Raw genomic sequence first — 26,077 nt, 5'->3', positions numbered from 1 at the left:
ATTTAAACAGATATTTAATGATTGATTGAGGGTTAACAACAAGAACAAGTTTCCTTTGGCTTCATGTTGGCAGAAAACTGGCAAATAAATAAATAAATACATAAGATCCCCTAATTATTTTATTTCCAGTGACAAGATATCCGGCAGGACACCTTGAAGACCACTTTCCTTAGTATTTTGCTGGGATACATGGAGTATCTAACCCACCATTTTATTCTGAAGGGCAGTCATCCAGATGACACTGAATATTTCATTGGTGAGGCATGATGGTTTCAACCAGCCTCTGTTTTTTCTGCTTCCCCTCTCCCACCCCCAGAAATAGGGCAATCAGGGTAAACTACTCCTGATCATCTATGATGATCTAAAAAGCAAGAAATAACTTTTTCCTCCTTAAACTTGTCTTATCCTTTTTAAAATAAATGTACCTAAGCAAATGGACTGTCCTGAATCGATTACCAATCAGCTTCATTTTGATCTTGTACAGTCTAACCAGCATGAGACAGAGAAAGAAAAATGTCATTCGATACACTTTCCATTATACTAATGTGTCACAATAAGGTTATGGAACATCTCTCTCTCTCTCTCTCTCTCTCTCTCTCTCTCTCTCTGGCTGTTGGTGGTCAATAGGGCAATGAATCCGCTCCAGCTTTCATGGAATAGTTTGGTCTGAAATCTAGATTTGCCACCCCACTGACATGGAAGCCACTAGCAGCCACAATGGCCAACAACCACAAAACCTATGCTGGAGGGCAAACAACAGATTTTAATTTTATTTCATTCTATTTGCCCATTAAAGAAATATGAATAGCATATACAGTACTGTTTATTATTACAGTCACCCCTCCCAACACGCAAATCTCGGATCCATGACCTTGGAATCTGTGGAGGGGTGACCTACACTATTTTTAATAGGGCACACAGGCGTCATTCAAGCCTATGAGGCTTGAATATGCATGAACTTCTGTTTTCATGGGGGGTGGGTCCGGGACAGATCCCCCATGAAAATGGAGGACCAACTGTATTATTATTTAGCCCTTGTTATAAATCTGTAATAAAAACCATGAAAAAAAATGAGAAAGTGACAAAGGGAAAAAATTAAGTTTCATTATATACAAATTCTGCACCTGTTGCATATTCCACCAGGAAAGGAATAGTTTATTTTTCTTTTTTTCTTTTTTTTTCTTTTTTTGGTCTTTTCTATTGTTGGTTACAATAGAATAACATTGTAAACATTCTTATTGCAAACAGGAAATCAACTACTGTATATTAAAAATAGACACTATTCTAGCTAGGGAAAAATGAGATTATTCAATCACAAAAAAGTAGAGGTAATGCTACAGGATCCATTTTATATTAATATAAAAATAATATGGAAAATCTGAAGAGGAAGAAAGGAAATGCCAAAGTTATTTCTAAAATAAATGGACTGTGGTATTTTACAAGATGTGTGTGTGGGGTGGGGGGCGTGCATGCGTGTGCACACATGCATGTCTTCAAGTTGCCTACCAGTTTATGGCAAACTGAATCCAGTTAGTATTTCCAGCTAAAATAGATCAATTGAATGAGTTGCTGAATGATAAATCAAGACTTATGTAAAACCCATTGATTCAATGGTCTATTCTCTGCAGGAGTAGCTATGACTAGCAATTTGATTTAGACTGAGCACCTAGGACTCCCAGTTGCAATGGAGAATTTCATTGGTGGAATAGGTGATAGAACGTAGCCCTCCTCCCAAGGAATACTGTGGATTCAGTTAATGAGTGGTTTATCTAGTTCCAGTGAAGAGTATCTGTAAAGATTTGGCTATCTAGTCCATGTCTGATTTAAAAAATTAAAAAAAAAAACCAGCTAGGGAAAGCAATGACACTGAAGTTTATTCATCAGTTATCACAGTCACAGAATCAACAAGCACATAGATAATCAGCTTAGAACTTTCCCCACTATAATAAAATATATTTTATTTCTGTTGATATGACAGAAAATAGGATTATTTCTTAGCCGAACTTGTAGATATTCAGCTATTCTCTGGTGGTCCTCCAACCAAGTACTAAAGAAGCCTGACCCTTATTTTCCAAAAATAGACAAGGTTGGGTGTGTTGAGGATGGTATGTATTCATGTAAGTGGATATTTGGAATATATCACTATTTAAGCTCTGGAACCATGCCCACTATTATTGATCAATTGCCCTCAGCTGCTCATAAAATTCTGCCAAGAAAGATAAAGGGAAGAGGTCTTAAATAATTAAAGTTATAGATGTTAGATTTTCATCTTGCAGTTCATTCTAGGCATTGTTTCTTTCGTTCTTCTTCTTGGATTCAAGGACATGTTGTATTAGACATTTATATATTGTTATCTGACAATAGGGAGTTAAAAGTATCCAGACTCAAGACACTGAAACTCTGTTCAATTGGATGGACATCCTAGTTCTGAGGGGATGTTTTAACTACAGTGGCACAAGCAGGAGTAGAAAGCAGTGGTGCTAAAGAAGAATCCCAATTATCACAAGTACTATAAGGTCATACATTATATTTGGCGCTCATAACATTATCCACAAAATATTTAGCCCTCAAACTGCTTTAGACTACAACTTCCACAATCCCATACAGTCAGTCAAACTGGCTGGGACTTTTGGTACATTGTAATCCAAAACATCTAGAGATGCACAGGTTTCTACCTATGATACCGGGGATATCACATCATTCTGATGACCTGCAGCTCTTTCTTAATGGGCAAGTGTGAAACCAATTACTTAGACCAACACTTCAAATGCCTTCTTTGTAAAATTAGCCATGCTGTGCCACGTAGGGACATGGCAAGACAAAGTTCCAGTGAAGAAAAAACTAACTGGATGTTTCCCGAAGAGCAGGGATGGACAACATTTAGTCCTTCACATGTTGTTGAACTTCAGGTCTGATCAAGCATTGCCAATGGTGAGGAATGCTGCAATTTGGAGTGCAACAATATCTGGAGTTCAACATGATCCCCATCCCTGCCAGACAGTAGGGATCTGAATGGTGCAGGAACCCTCTCTCTTATCTGTTTACTTGCATTGGTAATTGTGAGCCATACAGCTGGACCCAAGCAGAAAAATACACAACATGCTTAACCCAAGGAACACCCTACCTCCCCTCTACCATGCTAGCTAATCTTGCAAGGATTCTGTTGATCTTTGTCTGTGCTTTTGTTTCTTCTTAGATATACCAAAATGAAGACAGCCACCAACATCTATATTTTCAACCTTGCCCTGGCAGATGCCTTAGCAACAAGCACACTGCCTTTCCAAAGTGTGAATTACCTCCTGGGAACATGGCCATTTGGTACCACTATTTGTAAGATTGTTATATCCATAGATTACTACAACATGTTCACAAGTATTTTCACCCTCTGTACAATGAGTGTGGATCGCTACATAGCCGTTTGCCACCCTGTCAAGGCTCTGGATTTCCGTACCCCGAGAAATGCCAAAATTGTTAATGTCTGCAACTGGATTGTTTCTTCAGCCATTGGCATCCCAGTTATGGTGATGGCGACCACAAAAGAGAGCAATGGTGAGTAAAAGGCATATCATAAAATGTCCAGTTTATCAAAGATCATTGTGTCTGGGAGGCACAGTTCAGGACAATTACATCTGAAAATGTTGCAAGGATCAAGATGTACAAACCAATTGCTGAAATGAAGTTTACAAAACAAAGGAGACCAATATTCCATGACAGAACAAATCAGACTACATGTTTTATAATGACTTCCTTTTACTTTGGGCAAAGTGTGATATCAGAGAGAGGAGACTTTTTGGAATAGATTGAATGAATATGATTGCAGAATGCAAGTGTATGTGACAGACAGAAAGAGAGGGTGAGTGAGAGAGAGAGAGGATTATGGTATGAGTGTGTGTGTGAGAGGGTGGTACATAGTGTGTGTGTGTGTGAAAGAGAGAAATAGAGGGTGTGTGTGTGAAGGAGAGGGAGAAAGCTTAAGATGTGTATAGAGAGAGAGAAAGAAAGGTGAAAAGTGTATGTATAAAAGCAAGACATAATAGTTGTGTGTGTGTGTATGCATACACACAAACACACACACGTGCATTTGTGTGTAAGAGAGAGGGAGAATGGGGTATAGTGATGTTTGTATGTGTCTATGTTGTGTGTTAGAGAGAGAGAAAGAGAGAGAGAGAGAAATAGAGAGAGATGAAAAATTGTGTGTATAAAAGTAAGAGAGAATAGTGCTGTATATGTGTGATTGAGAGAAACAGAATGATGTGAATGAGAGAGTATATGTAAGCATGAACATGTGTACGAGTGAGAGTGAATGGTTATGTATGTGTGAGAGAGTGAGTGAGAAAGAGAGAGAGAAATAGAGTGGATGCATGCTCCAGAAAAGAGAACTGGGTATATATTTGTGCATGGGGTCGAAAGAGAGAGAGAATTATGGTTATGTGAGTGTGAATGAGTGAGTGATTGGATGCAGGTATCATATGTGAACAGTTTGTGGGGGTGGCATCCACACTCACTGCTGACACAGTCAAATTGGTTTCCTCACCTTCACCAAATCAATGCAACCCTCAGGCTGAAAAATTGTTCCTATCCCTGCCCTTGTTCATTAAATGATGGGACCAAGTTAAAACAGTAGTGCTGCATGACTGGCTTATTCTGTAGGTGCTTTTATAGCTAGGGAACTCTTTAAAGAATTGGTTCTCTAAATTTTTACTCTTGGTATCTGCTTTGCATCTACATGTGAATGCCCCCCACACACATACACTTCATGTAGTATATTAATAAAAATATTGTGTTTCGTGTATGTAATTTCATTCACACATTCATTTTATTTTAACATTTTATAAGGGAAAACAGTCAGCCCTCCATATCCATGGATTTTTTTATCCATGGATTCAAACATCTATGGTTTGAAAATAATTAAAAATATATATAAGTTCCAAAATGCAAAGCCTGGTTTTGCTATTTTATATAAGGGACACTATTTTACTATGCCGTTGTATTTAATGGAACTTGAACATCCATGTACTTCGGTATCACGGGGGTCCTTGAACTAAACCTCAGCTGATACCAAGGGTCCACTGTAACACTGTTCAAATAAAAACAGTTTTATTTAAATAAATTCAATACTTAACACATATGTAAATTTTGCTTATGATGGAAGGCAGTGGTAGTCCAAAAAACCTAAAAAGCACCACCTTGAGGGAAAATAACAGAAACAATTGTTTCTTGAGTTGCTTCAGAAGTCACCTTGAGTCTTCTACTGTGAGAAAGATGAGATAGAAATAAAATAATATAAATCCAGCTGGGTTTTTTCTTGTTTTGGCAGTAACTTTTCAGAAATGCCTGTGTCCAACAAATATAAACATACAACATTATATACCTATTTCCATATCAATTTTGTGTAGAGTAGCTACACTTTGTCCACTTAATATTTATAAGGCATGTATAATGTAATTCTTTTCACCCAGAAAAACTTGAAAATTGGGTTTAAATTTGATTTTACTTATATCCCACCTTTTCCCCAATATGGGACCCAAGGTGGCTTGATTTCCAAGCATTAATAGCATTAGAGCGATAATATTCTCAGAGAAGCCAAGCATTTTCTTGGGGGGCAGGGGTGAAATAGTGGCTGCAGCTCCCAGTGAGTGCAAAGAGTTTTCTTCTGGATGGATTTTTTGATGTTTTTAAAAATCAAACTGAACAGCGGTGTTTCAACATTAATAACATGTAACAAAATTACTCCTACAAACCTTGGAACAGAAACAACAGCAGTCTGTCTGCTGCTCAAAGATGATCAAAACATCATCCACTTGTGTTATTCCCACTTAACTTCCAGAAGACGATTTGGGATTTTTTTGGGAGGGGGCGGGGTTCTCAATTAATCCAGTCTTTCACTTCAGTGCAGCAGAAAAGATGCACAATAGGCAATTAGCAGCTTTTCTGTCTATCTGTGGCAAGTATAAATTGCTCACTCCATTTATTATTATTATTATTATTAACCTTTATTTATGAAGCACTGTAAATTTACACAGTGCTGTACATGCAATCTTTGTAGTTAGACAGTTCCCTGCCCTCGGGCTTACAATCTAAAAAGACATGACACAGAAGGAGAAGGGAGTGGTGGAGGGAGAGGGTAAGAGGTCCAGCAGTTCCTCTCTACCTCTGAGGCCTGGACCAAGGCAGATGGACTGGAGGGAGGGCTTGGCTTCAAAATGGAAGGTTAATCTTCATCCAGGGAAAATACATACTCTCAAGTAGGATAATACATATACAATACATAGCAGTACAGGAAATGGTTTGATAAACAGGCACTAAAAGAACATCAGATGGTAAGCGACAATTATGCAATGCCTGGGAAGGCTTCTCTGAACAGGATGGTTTTCAACTCCGTTTTGAAGCTAGTTAAAGAAGTGATGGCTCTTGCTTGTGGGGGAAGAAGGTTCCAGGAGTGAGGGGCAGCAAGTGAAAAGGGGCGAATCCGGGATGGGGCAGAGGAAATCCTGGGCTGAGACAGGAGCCCTTGACTACCAGAACGGAGGGCCCTGGTGGGAAGGTGAGGAGAAAGAAGGTCTGATAAGTAAGGAGGGGCCAGTCCATGGAGGGCTTTAAATGTCGACAGCAGGAGCTTATACTGAATGTGGAAAGGGAGCGGGAGCCAGTGAAGGGATGCCAACACAGGAGAGATGTGGTCAGAGCGGTGGGTGGAAGTGATAATGCGTGCAGCTGAATGCTGAACAGAGATTAAAGGACGGAGGTGAGAAAGAGGAAGCCCAGCCAGGAGGACATTACAGTAATCAAGTCGTGAGATCACTGGGGCATGGACCAGGATCTTGGCAGTAGAAGCGGAGAGATATGGTCGGATTTTGGCAATATTGTACAAAAAGAATCTACAAGCCTTGGCTGTGATCTGGATCTGAGGGATACACGACAGAGAAGAGTCAAAGATAAAACCAAGACTGCGGGCTTGCTGGACTGGTTGAATAGAAATGTTGTCCATAGAGACAGAAAAGGAGTGTTGAAGGGTGGGCTTAAGGGGAAAGTCAAGAAGCTCTGTCTTGGACATGTTGAGCTTCAAACGCCGATGGCGCATCCACTGCGAGACAGCTGTGAGGCAGGACGAGACTTGCTGTTGAAGCATTGGAGAAAGGTCAGGGGCGGAAAGATACAGCTGGGTGTCATCAGCATAGAGATGGTAGGAAAAACCAAAAGAGCTAATGAGTTTTCCTAAGGACAGTGTGTAGAGAGAAAACAGAAGGGGACCCAGAACAGAGCCCTGGGGAACTCCAACAGATAAGGGAACAGGAGAAGAAGTCTGTTTCAGTATGGTCTATTCATCCTCTTTAAAAATTATGAGTTAAATTTTACTACTAATCCCAGCTAGAGGAAACCCACTGAATCAATGGGATTTAGCTGTATGTTGACTTTTTTATTTGTTTGTTATTATGCTACCTTTCTCCCAGAGGGAGATCCAAGGCAGTTCACAAAAAGAATCCATTAAAACCTAACAATAAAATCTTTAAAACAATTAAAAATAATCACAATAAAACGGTTTAAAAAATCACGTAAAAGGCATTCAAAAGTTAAAAATAAAGTAACCCACCCCCCAAGAAGGCTTCCTGTGAGTAAATACATATTAAAAGTCTGCTTAAACAGAAAGGACTGTGCCTGTGGGTGAAATGAGAGCTGGAAGGCAGCCAGACTAGCCTCCCATGGAAGGGAATACTGAGGATGGGAGCAGCTACTGAAAAGACCTTCTGCCTTGTCTTCCACAAGTGAGCTCATGATGGTGGCAGGACCAAGCAAAAAGAGACTCACCATTCAGCTGCTGATTCAGTGGGTCTATTCAGATTGCGATGACCCAAGAGGATTCATGCCATAAACAACTAAGTTTTCCAAATAGCATTGCTTTTGTATCTGTATTTCTTATCCCCCCACCAAAAAAAAATAAAAAATCAGCAGGAGAGCCATTCAGGGTTGGAAGTGGAGTGAGAGGTGAGTATTGACCCCCACATCAAGATCCCAATTAAAATCGCCTCTGCCCCAATATTCAAGGTTGGAGAGCAGGGCAATCCAACTTGCGTCAACATGTTATTTAGATTACAGAAAATTGAAAAGAGAGTTGCTGTTTCACAATTCAAGACAGAGCATCAGTGAGTTCATACTTGCAAGCAACCTCTGCTTCTAGAGAAACCTTTCCTAAGGATGGTGCCCACCAGATGTGGGCTATGATGGCTAGGAATGATGAGAGTTGCCATACCAGCCTGCTCTAAAGAATGGAACAAACACTGATGCTGTCTCCTGTTACTTCCTCCTTACAGGCATCCTGCCTTCACCTTGCATAAAGTCTCATGTCACCTCATTTCAAGATATATCCCATTGTCAACACTTTGTCAAAAGTGAGGGTGTTTCAAAAGAGGGAATGCTTTTACAGAACATATGAGAATAGAAACAAATGTAGTAAGGCATTTTAACAGGTTTCTATCTTCTTGTGATATGGATTTGAATTGGTGTTGGGATAGGGGAAAGAAGAAAGATTAATGGAAAATCAACATTTGTTAAAATACGCTTCTTTTTTCTTCTTTTTATAGGATCTGTTGATTGTACACTTACATTCTCACATCCAGCATGGTACTGGGAAAACCTACTGAAAATCTGTGTTTTCATCTTTGCCTTCATTATGCCAGTCTTAATCATTACAGTGTGCTATGGACTCATGATTTTACGCCTAAAGAGTGTGCGAATGCTCTCTGGCTCTAAGGAAAAGGACAGGAATCTCCGAAGGATCACCAGGATGGTGCTCGTAGTAGTGGCTGTCTTCATTATCTGCTGGACCCCCATTCATATTTATGTGATCATTAAAGCACTGGTCCATATTCCTGAAACTACTTTCCAGACAGTATCCTGGCATGTCTGCATTGCTTTAGGGTATACAAATAGCTGCCTTAATCCCGTCCTTTATGCATTTCTAGATGAGAACTTCAAAAGGTGTTTCAGAGAATTTTGCATTCCAACAGCTTCAACCATTGAGCAACAAAACTCCACCCGTGTTCGACAAAACACTCGTGACCATGCTTCCACTGCCAACACAGTGGATAGAACTAACCAGCAGGTATGACTAGCAGTGGAGATGTTATCTCTGGATTCAGAAATTCCTCCTGGAGATGACATGAATTCTGAAATTACCATCATTACTGATGTATAGCATTTGGCAATTTTATTGTGCCCATTTGGTTTTCCTACCCTAGCTGGAGCAAAAATATTAAAGGAAATGCTAATCTATCTGAGCCAGATTCCAAAAAGCTAGGGAGTTTTCAGATGAACCAGGCCCTGTCTGTGACTCCATGTGTTGTTAAGAAAGAAAAAGATACTTTTCTGGTGTTTATCCACAGAAAGTGTGTTCTTGCTCAGCCTTGTAGAAGTATACATATTAAGAGTTGCTTGCACCAGATCAAGGCACTGGTGCATGTATCTAAAGACTATGAGCCCTAACTGACAACTGGCCTCACAGCCTGATCTGCAGGTTGTTTAACAGTCCTGCTCATTTAAATTCCTGGCTGCAGAGGTGCAGTCAGGTAATGCTAGACTCTCTTGAGTCATTTGAGGGAAACCATATGTAGGCAGTAATATGCATTTAAGACAGCTCTTCTCTGACTGAGGGCCCTCTGGTTCATCCTGCTATGTAGGTCCCTGAGCATCTGCCCCAAATCCTGCCTTGACAGCTCCAATGACTAATAAGATACATCTTTATAGATTATCTATCATACCTGTGGATGATGCAGCACTGTCATAACTCTTCCTTCATGAATACACTTTGATTACCTGTTTTCCCTTGTGTGTCTTTGTGAGCAAGTAAACAACAAAGTGATTAGGCTATTTTTCACTGGAAAGAATTGTAAGATCAGCAGTCTTTCATGTATTAAAGCACAATGGGAAGATAGTTTTTTTGTGGGTTTTTCGGGCTATGTGGCCATGTTCCAGAAAAGTTTCTTCCTGAAGTTTTGCCAGCATCTGTGGCTGGCATCTTCAGAGAATGCTTTGCCTGGAAAAAGTGGGTGTATATATACTGTGTGAGCCTGGGAATGCAGGAGTGATTTGCATGTGTATTGTTCTGTGCTGATGGCCGGCCTCAGGCTGGGAGGCTAATGCATTCCCAGGCTCACACAGTATATACACCCACTTTTTCCAGGCAAGCATACTCTGAAGATGCCAGTCACAGATGCTGGTGAAACGTCAGGAAGAAACTTTTCTGGAACATGGCCACATAGCCCGAAAAACCCACAAAAAACTATGGATACCGGCCATGAAAGCCTGCGACTTTACAATGGGAAGATGTTTTTTATGCACAAGCTTGTGTGGGCTAAATTCATAAAAAAACATACTTCTCATATTTCCTGTCCACATGAATAGCCTACACAATTAATTCAACCCATGCAGTTAAGAAAAGCTGTTGCTCTTCTCAATGACATATTTGTGTTCCTTTCATTTTAAAGAGTAATTTGATATAATTGATTTCCTATACACAACACACACACACTTTCAGATTCTTTCTCCATATCAGTAGAGGGGAAATGTTAGCTCTGCAGATGTTTTGGACTACAACTCTAAGAATTCTGGCTGGACTTGATGAGAATTTTAGGTCAAAATATCTGGAAAGTCAAATTTTCCTCTCCCCTGCTCTCTATATAGTGAAATGTTCTTTTATTTTTCTTTGATCCTCCATGGGGGGTGGGGTGGGTGGGTGAGTGTGTACTGACAGGGCATATAAATATTCATTATGTATGAATGGTGGGAATATAGCAATGGTGGTAGATGGGTCTTAACTTTAAACACACTGGCAGTTGAACCAACAGTTGATACAGTACTAGTGCTCTGGATAGGGAAAGACAGTGTGGTGGCACATGAACCTGTTTTGTAAGCAGACTTCAGAGCTGAAGGTCAAATCTTTCTGATTGAGGCCTGCTCACAATATGCCTGAGGTAGAATTATCACATATTTTTTAAAAACTGGTTCTTGATAATAGAATTGTTCACTGACTTTGAATGATGTCTGAAACTTGAGCTGAACTGGGTGGCTTTGGACCCTGTCTAATGCCTCCCAAGATGAAGTGGATTTTCTTATGAAGTGACCTAATTGATAGCTTCATTAAACTGACACGTAATATGGGATTCAGTATTTGGAAAGGAAGAGTGGACCAAAAATAATAATAATGTTTTTGGATTTCATTTCTGTAACAGTGCCAGTAATGGATGAGAAAGGGAGTTTGAATAACTATGATCTATTTTCTAATCCTAAGGCATATTTTGCAAGATTGTCTCCAAGCACCGTTCCTTGGGATCTTGAGGTGGCGTTTCTGCCTGTGTCACCATGCTTCACTATTTAAAATGTCTTTCAGACATCACAACTCCCTGACCACTATAGCTATGCTTCTGTAGCTTTTACAGTTTTCTTGTCTGGAAATATTCATATGCATGGAGCAGAATCTATCTCTTCCCCCATGCCCCAGTTTTTGAGTCAGTACAAATCCCTAATTGAAATATTCTGGGTAACTAAGGTCACCATCTGGCCAGCTTGGGAGCACAGCGCTTATATGCTGCGTGCTCCCACGCTACCCTGAAGCCACCCGAAGGTTGGCTGGCCACCTAGGCTTCAAAGCGCTCAGGCAGCATGGCATTTATATGCTGCATGCTGCCAAAGAGCCTCAAAGCCACCATGGTGCCACTCCAGTGGCATGGCATTTATATGCTGCATGCTTTTGGAGCACCTTGAAGCTGACATGGGGCTGCAGCAGGATGGGAAAAGTCACCTTTCCTCCACCTAAAAAGGAGCAGATCTTTGCCACTTCTTTTTTGGCCAGCTTCAAGTTGGATTGGGGCCATGGCCACAGCCCCAAACCATCTTTGGAAGGGACAGCTTCAAGCCACCCCTTCCATACATTTGTTTCACCATCAGTCCACAGCAAGTAGCAAATCTATGATGGACAGCATTTTTCTTTCATTTTTTTTCAAGGCAAAATTGCATTTCTTCAAGACAGACCTGCCTTTCTTTTCAAAAGTATGTATCAGAATAGGAAAAATTACTTGAGGGAAAGAATAAAGCAACAATATCTTACCTAATGTGTGAAACAGACCGCCCCAAAAGCCCAGGCTGGTGGCGGCTGGTTTTCCTGTGGAGGGACGCCACAGCAGCCAAACTTCCTGGCATCCCTCCATCCCAAAAAGAACCCAGAAAAACTGGGTTCTTTTTCAGATTCCACACGCACGTCATGAATGCACCACTGGCGCACTCATGATGTAAGCAACGCACAGTGACGTCTATATGCTGCACATTGCTTATGTCAAGATGGCAGCCTGTGTGGACAGGAGGCCAGCATGATGGTGCCGGCGGCACGTTTTAGGGTTCCAGAGCTTGCGGTTGCCGTGCGCTCCAGAACCCTAGAATTGACCCAAAGATGGTGCTTCCTGCCCGTCTATCCTGTGCCTAAAATACCAAAAAGACCTAAGCCAGCTAAGATTTGTAGAGAAATTATACACAATATTTTTCTACTTGTCATGTCCAACCCGCAAATGCACAAATAAGAAATTGAAATTACTATTAGAACTCTAAATAGCAATTAGTGGCTACATTTCCATTTGATAATTACAGTGCTGTGACAATTAATTAACCTTATCCCAATAATCTCCTTCATGTTTAATTAGTTTTGCCCCAGTGAATATCAAGACTGTCTTTAATTTTCAGGTTAAATGGTAGCAATCCTAATATATTGTGTGTTACCCTAATCTCTCACTATAGCAGTTCTCACTTGATTTGTCTTCCATTTTGCAATCCAGTATTATAGCCAGCATTGTTGGCATCTTAAATACAGTTGTCCCTCAGTATCCATAGATTCAACCACACACACATCTGGAAAATATTCAAAAAAACTTGTAAATTCCAAAAAGCAAACCTCGATTTTGCTATTTCATATAAGGGCCATCATGTGTATTTAATGGGAATTGAGCATCCGTGGATTTTGGTATCCATGGGGGTTTCTGAAACCAAACCCCAGTGGATAACATGGCCCACTGTGAATATATACGTTCTCTGTATGCTTTTACACAGTTGGGCATTTTTGTCTGATGTAGAGAGCCCACATTCAATTCAGTGTTACAGAAGCAAAATACACATGTAGTGCCACGATGCATACAGATCTGTGTTACACATGGACACATCTTATACATTGCACATATATGCACCATGTTCATTGCACATGCATGTGTACATGGGTTGGGTTGTGCATTCAGTTGCATATATGGTATCTTTGTTCAGTTCTGAAATATTGAGATTCAACATAAATGTTGCACAGCACAAATAATATGTTATTCTGCTTGTGGAGATTCATGCTCCACAACCCTGATGTAAGATTTTGGCCAATATTTCCATCAAGTTTAACAAAGAAGTACAGTTTTTACATCATACACTAGCAGAAGGACATACAAATGTAACAGACTACTTCAGTTGAAAGTCAATATCCTGTTCATCTTAATTATACACAAAGAGACACACACGCTTTATCTCTTGTCTGTGTTTAAGCTCAAGTGTAGAGATCAGAAAGCCAAAATGGTAATAATGTTAAAAGTGAGAATATGGCAACTTTGCCAAGACCTCACAAAAAGAAGTGTTCCAACAGGAAATGTGTGTGCCAGTATCTGATTACTTGAAATGTGGTATCATCAGAAGGACCTTAAGAGTTAATCCAATGTATAAAATGGGTTTTATTCACAAGCCTGCTACTTTAAAAAGCCCTATACATTTCTAGGATTTAGGATCTATTGAGCACATATTTCATTTGATGTACTTCAGAAGATTCCTAACACTCTTCCAGTGAATTTATGTTGGTTTATATTCTCTAAATCACATGGACATTTGTTGACTTAAATTGCATAATATTTCACATATAATGCAATTCATGATTACTTTCACATTGACCTTTCAATTATGGCTTTAAAGAAGACTTTACTTGAAGAAAGACATGTTCATTAAACTGGTATCTTTTGACTGTTAAGCAGAATAGGCACTTAATACAAGTTCATTCTGATATTTAGCTGTTAGTACCTTTCTAACAGTTGTACAGAGTGAGTAACAGACTGATCTCTTCATTAGGTAGAGGAAAAAACAAATTACATTTTGTATAAGATTAGAGGAAAACAGAATGTTTAATATGAAAATGTTTTATAAATTTTATTTAATTTTTTACACACACACACACACACACACATATATAGAGAGAGAGAGAGAATAAACCACAGTGTAATATAATATAATATACAAAGAGAAACAAGGAAAAAAAGAAAAATCATATACAAATGTAATAGGGAGGGGGGAATAAGTAACTAGGAAAGATAAAAGTTACTTCCAATCTTCTCTTTAGTGGTTATTAAACTATATTAAAAATAAAATCTATCAATACCTCTCTTGTATCCAAAAAAAACCCTATCAACCTCCTTTCTATATCTTACAAATATTAATCATCCATTTTAAATCTTTTGCAATCAAAGATGTAATGCCTAGCAGAAAGTCAGTCAAATATCAATATATATTTGCTACTAAGTATTACAGTTGGTCCTTCCCTTATGCAGGGGATCCGTTCCAGACCCCGCTGTGTAAGGGAAAAAAACGCGTAACTCGAGCACCATTGGAAACAATGGGGCTCGTTCTCGTGGCACACACCTGGCGCACCACAAGGCACACACCACGGGGCGCACGCCATTGCTTCTTCTGGGGCTGAGAGAAATATTTCTGGCACAGCTTCCAGCATTTTCCCATCCTCAGTCTCCTCCTTCAACCCAAAGTTCAGTCTAAATTTCATTCCAAAATTCTTAGATGTCATTTATCATTGATTTAAATTCCTGTTATATCTCTTGCTATATACCTGACACAGAATCCTCTTCCCAGAATTGTATTTTTGCCCTTCTCTTAAACCAGATCTTGGCATGTAAAGAGTTAACTCTTCTCACTCCACAACAACTCTTCCAATAAAATATAACAGTAACACATCCCCATGATTAAGCTCTCATATTACTGAGGTTTCTTTCAATGAGAAGACTCTTCCAGTCAAAATAATTCTGTTTGCTCAAAACAAGCCAGTCTCATTCTTTTCATCCATTTTGACTTGCTAGCTATTTATGAAAGCTATTCCAAACTTTAGAAATTTACTTCATACATCCATGTTGCTATATGCTTTATCCACAAAGTTTTTTTTCTTTTACACACAAATGTATCCATTAATTAATTAATTACTTAATTAATAATTTCTGACTTCAGTCTGAGATCTTTAAACCTCTTAGAAGTAATTCTCAAGATCTCATCCATTAATGTGAAAGGCAGAACACTCACACAGGTATTGATGACAACCAATGTTATCACTGAGTATGATTACTGATGATCAAATATTCATTTTTCATGCTATAATCCCATTATTGTTACAACAATAATTAGAAAAATAAAGCTTCATTGCTGTTTTAATGTCCACAAAGATTTGCATGCAGCTGGATAATCTGATGGAGTGTATCCTGCAGTCCTCCTCTCCCTTAATTCATGGTGGACTACTACAGTCCCCATGAGCTTGGTGAAGTTTTGGTGGGTGATCTCCTTGTGCCCTCTTTTGACTGAAGGATTAAATCACCAGCTGGAACTTTCATCCAGACCGATGAAACACCACTGAGACTGCTCTGTATTATGGAACCCCATGAAAAAGATGTCTATTGGACGTCATACATTTTAGATTTATAGGGCCAAAATCTGAGCTGTGATGCAGTGGAACCTTGGGCAGCTCAATGGGGCTATGCTAGTTTACAGGATGAAATTCTGTCTCAAATTGTCCACTTTCTGTGATAAGAGCTTCCATTACCACTGCTGTTATTTATTACTGAGACCTTTTTAATGTTTTCAAGTACAGTAGAATGTTCGTGAGACAAACTCTAGGCAATCAACCAAAAGCATCTTCTGAAAATTTGAGTCAAAAAGTGAAGTACTGTATCAGCTTCAGAGCTTAATGGGTCTACAAGTGAACTTTCTTCAATCCATCGGTCTCACTCATCAGGGCAGGAAGAATTATGTGTGTTGCTGGAAAAGGAAAAGGCAAAGAAAAGATTGAAAACTATTTATGGAGAGCTCAATGGTGTTCTTGAAAACAAGAAGTACAGATAGGTAGGGTAGATTAATGTTTCTAGACACATCATGGACAAAAAGGTTTAAGGGTGGAAAAGAGAGTTGTATATTGATTGCGAAAAGTAGGTCCATTCCAATACCTCATAACCAATGGTTTTCTACTGCTAAAACTCCATTCATTTGAAATCTGAAGAGCAAACATATATAGCCCTTGTGGTCTCTTCCAACTCTATGAGTCTATGATTCTGTGTATACAGCTTTTAATGTTTTCTCATTTAGTCTTGTAGCTGTTGATCTTCTTTCTGAAACAATGGGTCACCAACGTTTGCTTATTGATCTTCCATGTGGATATTGTGATATTTTAACTCATAGTATTCATACCTGTATTGCTGTACGCAAAAACATACCATGCAGTGGTGTGCCTCTGTTACCTCTAGATCAGACTACAGACCCCCAAGTCAGACTGAGGAATTGGATGATGCCCTTCTAGAACAGATGACCACACAGTCAGAAAAGAGAGATGTAGTAGTGATGGGTGACTTCAACTACCCTGATATTTGTTAGAAGTCAAACTCAGCCAAATCCTCAAGGTCTAGTAAATTCCTCACTTGCCTCAAAGACAATTTCATTGTCCAAAAGGTGGAAGAGGCAACAAGGGGGTCAGCTATTTTAGATCTGATCCTAACCAACAAGGATGATTTGGTTAATGGGGTGCAAGTGGTGGGATCCTTAGGTGGAAGTGACCATGTTCTCCTGGAGTTTGTTATACAATGGAAAGGAGAAGCCAGGCATAGTCAGACATGCATCCTAGGAGAGCGGATTTCAGTAAACTTAGAGAAATACTGGGGGTGATCCCATGGTCAGGAATACTAAAAGAGAAGGGAGTTCAAGATGGATGGGAGTTTCTCAGAAGGGAGATACTGAAGGCACAAATTAAAACAGTTCCAGTAAGAAAGAAAAATGGGAGGTGTTGCAAGAACCCAGGATGGATGACCAAGGAACTTTCAGCTCAGCTAAATTTTAAACGGAACATGTATAAGAAATGGAAAAATGGGGAAATCACCAAAGAGGAATTCAAACAAATAGCTAGCAAATGTAGAGATAAGGTCAGAAAAGCTAAAGCACAGAATGAACGCAGGCTTGCTAGAGAGGTTAAGAACAACAAAAAGGGCTTTTATGGATATGTCTGCAGCAAAAGGAAGAAGAAGGAAACGGTAGGACCACGGCGTGGAGAAGATGGCAAAATACTAACAGGGTACAGAGAAAAGGCAGAATTACTCAACACCTTCTTTGCCTCAGTCTTCTCAGAAAAGGCAAAGAGTGCTCAACCCGAAGATAATGGAGCAGAGGACAGAATAGGGGAATTTCAGCACAAAATAAGTAAAGAGATAGTACAGGAATTCCTTGTTAATCTAAACAAATTTAAGTCTCCAGGACCAGATGAACTACATCCAAGAGTATTAAAAGAACTGGCAAAAGTAATATCGGAGCCATTGGCAATAATCTTTGAAAACTCCTGGAGAACAGGAGAAGTCCCAGCAGACTGGAGGAGGGCAAACGTTGTCTCCATTTTCAAAAAGGGGAAGAAAGAGGATCCAAACAATTAGTCTGACATCAATCCCAGGAAAGATTCTAGAGTAGATAATTAAACAGAGAGTCTGTGAACATCTAGAAAGCAATTCCATAATCACAAAAAGTCAACATGGGTTTCAGAGAAACAAATCATGCCAGACAAATCTGATCTCTTTCTTTGATAAAATTACTAGCTTGGTAGATGAAGGGAATGCTGTGGATATAGTATATCTTGATTTCAGTAAGGCCTTTGACAGGGTTCCCCGTGACATTCTTGCAAAAAAGCTTGTAAAATGTGGGCTAGACAAGGCAACTGTTATGTGGATTTGTAATTGGTTGACCGGCCGAACCCAAAGGGTTCTCAACAATGGCACCTTTTCATCCTGGAGAGAAGTAACCAGTGGTGTTCCACAGGGCTCTATCCTGGGCCCAGTACTGTTCAACATCTTTATCAATGACTTGGAGGAAAAAATTGGGGGAATACTTATCAAATTTGCAGATGACACCAAATTAGGAGGAATAGCTAATACTCCAGAGGACAGGATCAAAATTCAAAATGACCTGAACAGACTAGAAAGCTGGGCCACAGCTAACAAAATGAACTTCAACAGGGAGAAATGTAAGGTACAGTGGTACCCCGGGATACGAATTACCCAGCTTACGAATTTTTCGGGATACGAAAAAATCCCATAGAGATTTATTGTTTCGGCTTACGAAGGTTTTTTCGGGTTACGAAAAAACCTCGGCGCTATTTTCAATGGAGCCGCGGCAGAGCCGAGGCTTTTTTTCCATTAGCGCCTATGGCAATTCGGCTTACGAAGGTTTTTCGGGTTACGAAATTAGCCGCGGAACGAATTAATTTCGTAACCCGAGGTACCACTGTACTGCACTTAGGGCGAAAAAATGAAATGCACATATATAGGATGGGGGACACCTGGCTTAAGGAGACAACATGTGAAAGGGATCTAGGAGTCCAAGTAGACCACAAGTTGAACATGAGTCAACAGTGCGATACGGCAGCTAACAAGGCCAATGCAATTTTAGGCTGCATCAATAGAAGTATAGTGTCTAGATCAAGGGAAGTAATAGTGTCACTATATTCTGCTCTGGTCAGGCCCACCTGGAATATTGTGTCCAGTTCTGGGCACCACAATTCAAAAAGGACATTGAGAAACTGGAGCGTGTCCAAAGGAGGGCGACTAAAATGGTGAAGGGTCTGGAAACCTTGCCCTATGAGGAAGGGAGCTGGGGATGTTTAGCCTGAAGAAAAGAAGGTTAAGAGGTGATATGATAGCTCTGTTTAAATATTTGAAGGGATGTCATATTGAGGAGGGAGCAAGCTTGTGTTCTGCTGCTCCAGAGACTAGGACCCGGAGCAATGGATGCAAGCTGCAGGAAAAGAGATTCCACCTCAACATTAGGAGGAACTTCCTGACAGTAAGGGCTGTTCGACAGTGGAACACACTCCCTCGGAGTGTAGTGGAGTCTCCTTCCTTAGAGGTCTTCAAACAGAGGCTGGATGGCCATCTGTCGGGGATGCTTTGATTTGGATTTCCTACATGGCAGGGGGTTGGACTGGATGGCCCTTGTGGTCTCTTTCAACTGTATGATTCTATGATTCTAGAATTATTATCCAGGCTGTACCCAGCACCTCAGTCCTGCTAAATAATCGGGATCTGGGTGTGGCTTCATGCCTATGTCAAAAGATAGTTATGGAATATGGGGAGCATGGATGTCGGAAAGGTTCTACTCAATTAAAGTTTTAAATATCGGCATCATATCATATATTGCATGAGGCTGACATAGAATGAAAGGAGGCCTGTGGAGCTTAAAATCTACCATTTTCCCCGAAGAAACAACAGGGCAAGGGAATAAAAGTGAACAGTTAAGAAAAGTTAATTTTGTGGACATCAATTCCCAAAACTTCCAGACCAGGTGGGGAAGTTCTGGGAAGTAGGAAAGGCAGAGATAAATGCAGAAAAAAATATTCTTTCAATGATAGACTGAGTGACAATTGAGTACAGGAATGAGGTACATGGGTTTAAAATGTCATGGGGGAAATGGATCTGGAGGAAGGATTTAAAGGAAAAGAGTGAGATGGCATCACCCACATGCTCTGGCAAACAATTACAAGTTTATGGGGAAGCAAAGGGGATGGAAGGTGGCCTTTGGAGGGAGCAGAAGCCATCTATATGCCCAAGAATAGTGGAGCTGGAGCTTTAGCTAAATTTAGCTCATTCTGATCACAATGAGCCCAATGAGAGCTGTTGCAAAAATAATGCCTGTGGTTGGGAGGTGGTGACATCGCTATGGCTCACCCACCAAGCTGTCCAGTGTGTCACAGCGGTTTATCTTAAACACAACTCCTCCTCAATATACCAGAGGCCATTTGTGTTCCATCTTCCAGTAGCATGATACCTCAAGGTTGATGATGGACTAAGTCAGGATCGTCAACCTTTTCTTTAAAAGATATGTTGTGAAAGAGCAGCCCTGTCTTTTGGGGATTACTTCATTCTGCTTTGTTTGTTTTACGATATGGTGTGAAAGAACAATCCCCTCTTCCTGGGATCACTTCATTCTGCTTTGTTCACTACAAAAGGAAAAGAATGTGCTCAGCAAATTTGTTAAGTGTTGTTTGCAAGCAGCCAGGTAGAGAAATTAGCTCATTTCTCACTGTATTTCTTTCCTTTCAGTTGGAACTTCTGGAAGCTGACACCACGCCACAGCCATGACAGCCTCCCCTCCCCAACCAAAGCCAGTGCCACTGAGTGGCAGTATTATTTGTGGCAGGAAAATGCAGGAGGTGGATTGTTCCCCATCTCTTGCTCACCCCACCTTAAAGCAACTATCTACCTAACTAAAATCTGTATCAGAATGGTTTGCCCCCAAGGCCAGTTTCCATTCTGTATTTTGGAATCAAAGAACTTCAAAATAAAGTCAGATCAAATGAGATCTTGATTCCTATCCTCTAATTTACTAATGTACAGTCCCTACGAATGTACCCATTGCAAACATAATGGATCTTGGGATTGGGCCCACTTTTTTTTAAAACCAGTGTCTAACTGTAGTAGAACAAAATCAAACTAATCACTCCCTGTCCTTTTAGAACCAAAAAAATGTAAGATAATGGGGAAGACAACATGAAGGAGATTATTAGTTAGTAGTGTATCCTGTGTATTTGGATGTAGGGATTTAAGTATTTCTTTTAATGCATGTATATTTTGTCATATAATATTTTGTAATCATACAAATATTCATTGCATATAATTGTTTTATGGAGAGGATCTCTTACAAGCTACCTACCATAACAAGACAGATTAAAGCTACCTCTGAGATTTTTTAAATGTATTAGATGAAACTGAAGTCCTCCATTTCATTAAGAACAAAATTTCATCAAGCATCTCCATCCACATTCTGTCTTGACTTGAACATAAAAAGTATCCTTCCCTACATGTGTACAAGTATTTGAACTGTAAGATTATAGAATGTTCCTTTGAGGCAGTAGATGATGGAGTATGTGAACATGAACAAGAAAAGTTGTTATGTTGTTTCTGAATTTATGTATATAAAGCAGAGAAACACAATATGCCATGTAAATACCATTGTTGATCTTTCTACAGCGCTACCATTTTGGAAGCAAAACACATGATGATGTTCCATTTTTAAAGGCCTCATTTCTCTAGCTTGACTTTGTTCAAATAGCCTGGTGTATGTGAAGAACCTTTACATTTAAATGATAGAGTAGCTTGTGTGTATATACTATTATAAGTGATAAATAATCTCTCTGTGTTATGTCTGTGTATAATTATAAGTGTTAAATAGTGAAGCATTTATAAGTATACTTTAAAAATGTATTACCTAAGCAGCAAGAAATTACACATTTCCTTTAAAACTAACACAGCTTTGTGTACATGTACCATGTAAGCTATTCTGTTCCATTAACAATGCTGTCATCTGAATTTCAGTTTTATAACAGCTAAAGTAATTAGCTTACAAAAGCTTTCTCTGTCAAAATAATAGCAACAATCTTGTCTCTGGCATAAGCAATGATAATAATCACATAGATAATTTGTAGCTATATAATATTTTATATTTGCTGTTCAGTGTATGCTATAATTAAATGGACAATAATTACCCAGGAAGCAAAAAGCATTTAGATGAATTTGTGTGCATTGTAACGAAGATCATAGCCATTCCTTCATCTTCTTTTTTTTTTTTTAAATTCTACAATTGCATTTTCCTTGCTGCTTTTTTGCTCAATTATATAAGTGGCATCTATTGTTTTAAAAAAAAAGCAAACATTTGTAAAGAAGTCCACTCCTTATCGTGAGTTAAAAGCTGATGTTCAATTAATTATGTAAGATCAATTAATTATTAATGTGTACAGGGCTATGTAAACAATGTCTATGAAAAAGTGCCTTATTTCTCCTTGCATCATAATTTCTTTTTGAAATCACAGAGGGGTTGGGGGCAGTATCAACCAGTGGTGAACCACTTTTCTGTTAATGTAATCACAGCTTTTAATAACTGGTTTGGGACTTTTTTCTTTTCATACAAAACAGTTCTTTAAAGAGGCCCAGTATCCAACTTAACTGATTCTCACCCTTACCTCTGCATCCACACCAGTTCTCCCTTTGAGAAAATGGCCCAACTGCCTACATGGAGATTTGTCTGAAATCAGTTTGAGAGCAAAAAGGGAATACAAATGGGTGGAAGTGGTGCAGGATCCTAGAACAAAAGATAATGAGAAGAAGGAAGTGAGGAATATGGTCCTTAAAAGGAAGCACACAAAGAGATTTTATGTTACTGGATAACAGTCTTGTCGGCTCTAGGAAAGTGAGCATGAATTATTCAGATGCCCTACTCCTAACACCCACTAAATGAACTATTAATTCTATAGTATTTTCTCTCTCTCTCTCTCTTGCTAACGTAAGTATGGAAATATCGAAGTACGTCACACACACACAGACCTGAATTCTATTGTTATACTTGATTAGTGTAGACTCAGTAAATCAATGTGATTTGCCAAAATGTAGACTCAGCATTCATATATCATCCAACTGTCCCATGAAAAGTCCCAATTAATCCTTTACTATCCCACCTTTTCACCTGCTTTTAAAATGTCCCAGTTTCTCTCCCTTCTTGTCACTGCCGTCCTTTATCCTTAGTTTACTTCAGGCAGTACAAACTGAGTTCAGAGTGCAAAACTAGTTTTCACTCAGTGAAATCAATGGGAGAGAGTGGAGAGCAGAATCTTGCTCTTTTCAGAAGGTTCGGGCAAAAGTAAACTGCTGCAGCTTTCTAACTTGTATTTTCTTCCTTGTTACCTTTAGCTATTACTTTTAGCTGTCTTGACTCCACTGTGATGTTAGCTAGCCACATTTATTCCACTTTTCTTCTGTGAAATGTTGGTGACTATACATTCAACATTTGATCATGTGGGTCTGCTCTCATTGAAACTAAACAACAGGATTCAGGCTGCAATGTCATTTATTACCATTTAGTGTTATATGACTAATGTAGACCAGGAATGGGGGAAAAGATTTTAAAACCCTTGCTTTTTCCCTGGTATGTACAACAAGAACTGATTAAACCAACTGTTGTCCAATCTTGTTGCTTCTTGCCTCATCCCCATCCAAACACTCTTTTTTTTTTTTAAAGGAGAAGGCATTAATGGAGAGGAATGAAAAGAAATATTAGCAGCAACAGATTCCTCCTTCTGTCATTATCCCCATTCCAGCACCCCATCCCACCATCACCAAATTCAATATTTTCTAAAATGTTTATCTGTAGGCTTCTATAATGTGATTGCATTTTGATGTTTTGTTTTTTAATTACACTTTTTCTTAGGCTCGAGTACTAAACTGGTAAGCTTTTGTACAGTGATATGAGCATTAGACTACAACTCTGGAGATCAGGTTTTGATTCCTCACTTGACCATAGAAACCCATTGGGTGACCTTGGCTGAGTCACACACTCTCAGCCACAGAAAACCCCATAATAAAGTCACCTGAAGGTTGTCATAAGTCAAAAACAACTTGAAGGCACACAACAAATTGCTAATGCTGTGCTCAGGAAAAAAATATCACCTTGAGCACATACTACTCAGTTTCAACTGAGCTCAGTGGTGCCACTCTTTCTCTTTCTCTCCCCCTATTTCCAGCATCACCAAGTCTTTCAAAGCTGCAGGTGTGTATAAAACAATTTTAGAAGTGGCATTTCTTTCTTCTGACCTCAAATGGAGAAAAGCTTGCAATAATGCCAGTCCACCCCACTCTGCTTTCCTTAACTTGCATACTTCTTTTTTTCCAATGACCCCATTTGAAACTGAGAGCTCTTCAGGTGGGGCCACAGTGTTAAGGGATTGCAGCATAATTGCTCTTGTTCTTGGGTTTGTTTTTGTTTTATTTTTGAATATCCAAATGGTGTTTCTGTTATCACAGACTCTTTTATGGAAATTCCCACCATTAGCGGCCACTTTTTACTTTCACTCTCAAGTTGGTTTCTTTTTCATTCCATGACATATTGGAAAAATACATTCCCTTCTCTTCACCTCCTTTATTTTTTATTGTAGAATTTTCTACAATAATATATTCAATAAAATATTCATTATGTTTTAAAATCCATACTCTTTCTGGAAATATCCCAGAATTCCCTCCCTCCCCACTCCTGTGTGTGTGTGTGTGTGTGTTTTCTTTTCCCTCACAATGATCATGTATGATGTCTAGATTTAGGCAACATTTAAGAAATTGCCTTTCACCAATTTCCACTGAGATCTCTATAGTCAAAATGTTAAAATGCTTTAGGAACATTACACTAGTTAACCATTTGGAATATTTTCTTTTATTCATGTTTCCTTCACTTGATCTCAGTTGACTCTACTGTCCTGGGAACAGTTGCTTTGATTCTTAGTGGCAGCCATCTTAGCTAGTTTCAGGATAACAGAACACACCACCATAGAGAGGTATATCTCATTTCTGGAGAGTGGAAATAAAAAGTTCTGAGATGTTACATAAATCTCAAAAATTAAAAAAATTAAAAATAAATAAAATATTAGAAAGGATAGGAACAAAACCTTTTTTTCCCGTCTATCCAAATGGGTCCAAACTATATCTCAATTAAATAGAAAATGTTTGGAAATTTTTTAGATCAGATCCAGAAAATTACTAAAAACAACCCTCAAAAAGAATGGGATGAGTGACTGAAGAAGTAATAACTACTGACAATAACACAAGGAGCTATATTGTAAGAACTCATGTTCTTTAGATTAATCTGGTAGTATCCTGATTAGTTTGTGCTGGGTAAGATGATCTTTATAAACAGAATAATGGCACTGTTGGCATCTACCACTTCATACCCACCAGTGTTGCACAGATAAAAACTGGCACAAGTGCAACCAAGCAGCATCAGAGTATGATTCAGATGGCAAACGTTTTTAATGAGGAAGAACATGTATGCTTAGGAAAGGCTGCAGCAAGTTGCTTTCAGCCTGAGTCTCCTCTCTTTTCTGATGAGTTAACTAATTTTACAAAGGGGGAAAGTGTGAGGAGGAGAGAAAAGCTGGGTCACTTTTAGAAGCAGCTAAAAAAGACTGAGGATTAATTGAGACTGTCCATGCCACATTGGGACAGTTAGAGGGTATGCCACTTTAGCACTAATGCTTTAGAAAGATTTCAATTGGATACATGGGAGGAACAGGACAGAGGACAGAAAGATTCAGGATATGGAGAGGAATGACAGATTCAACAGACCCATACTTCTTGTCATTACCCACATGTATTGGCTTTTTAAAAAAAGAAATCACCTTACAAGTAGGAACAACATAGTTCGGAATATTGTAGAAAAGAAGAGGAAATAACGTGAAACATTGCATGAACAGAAAAACATATATGCATCAACATATATTTTTAAAAAAATCAAGAAGTACCACAACAGATACCACACATCTTGACTCCTGTGTCAAGAAAACAAATTGGAAAGAAACTGAGAAAATGGCATTCTACCAAGGAAGGAAATAGGTTGCTAAAGAGTTGAGAATCTACTGGCTAGGGAACTATCTGGGTGAATCCCACCAAATGAGTCTGACAACCATGATATTTAACATTTATGAAGTCCCATTAAAATCTATTTTAAAAGGTAAGTTCACACTTTACTTAGCAGATGAATGAATGTACAGTACATGACTGTACTAAACATACAGAGGCATGCATACACAAAGGAGTCATAATTTGTCATGGTAACACACCTGCTGTATGTTTACAGACATGCACTTCAGACATTGTAGGTGTTGACCAGGAACACCTCTGTTCATAAAATATGGACCAGCCTTGCAAAAATGAAACAAGATGAATGGTCTGTGTCATCAGGA

The 26,077-nt window shown here is 39.2% G+C and overlaps 1 protein-coding gene across 1 annotated transcript in view; it reads left to right on the top strand.

Moving 5' to 3' along the window:
* Nucleotides 1-22,126, top strand: part of OPRM1 (opioid receptor mu 1) — a 36,461-nt gene extending 14,335 nt beyond the window's left edge. Inside the window, exons 2-4 of the mRNA XM_042446650.1 lie at nucleotides 3,197-3,549; nucleotides 8,580-9,100; nucleotides 20,403-22,126. Of these exons, the coding sequence (XP_042302584.1) occupies nucleotides 3,197-3,549; nucleotides 8,580-9,100; nucleotides 20,403-20,441 (913 nt within the window). The 3' untranslated portion in view covers nucleotides 20,442-22,126. The remainder of the gene's footprint in view (nucleotides 1-3,196; nucleotides 3,550-8,579; nucleotides 9,101-20,402) is intronic.
* The last annotated feature ends 3,951 nt before the right edge of the window (nucleotides 22,127-26,077 follow it).

The sequence above is a fragment of the Sceloporus undulatus genome, chromosome 1 (assembly GCF_019175285.1).
Source record: "Sceloporus undulatus isolate JIND9_A2432 ecotype Alabama chromosome 1, SceUnd_v1.1, whole genome shotgun sequence".
Taxonomy (NCBI): domain Eukaryota; kingdom Metazoa; phylum Chordata; class Lepidosauria; order Squamata; family Phrynosomatidae; genus Sceloporus; species Sceloporus undulatus.
The sequence above is the reverse complement of the archived record's forward strand: the minus strand, read 5'-3'. Positions and strand labels throughout refer to the sequence as shown.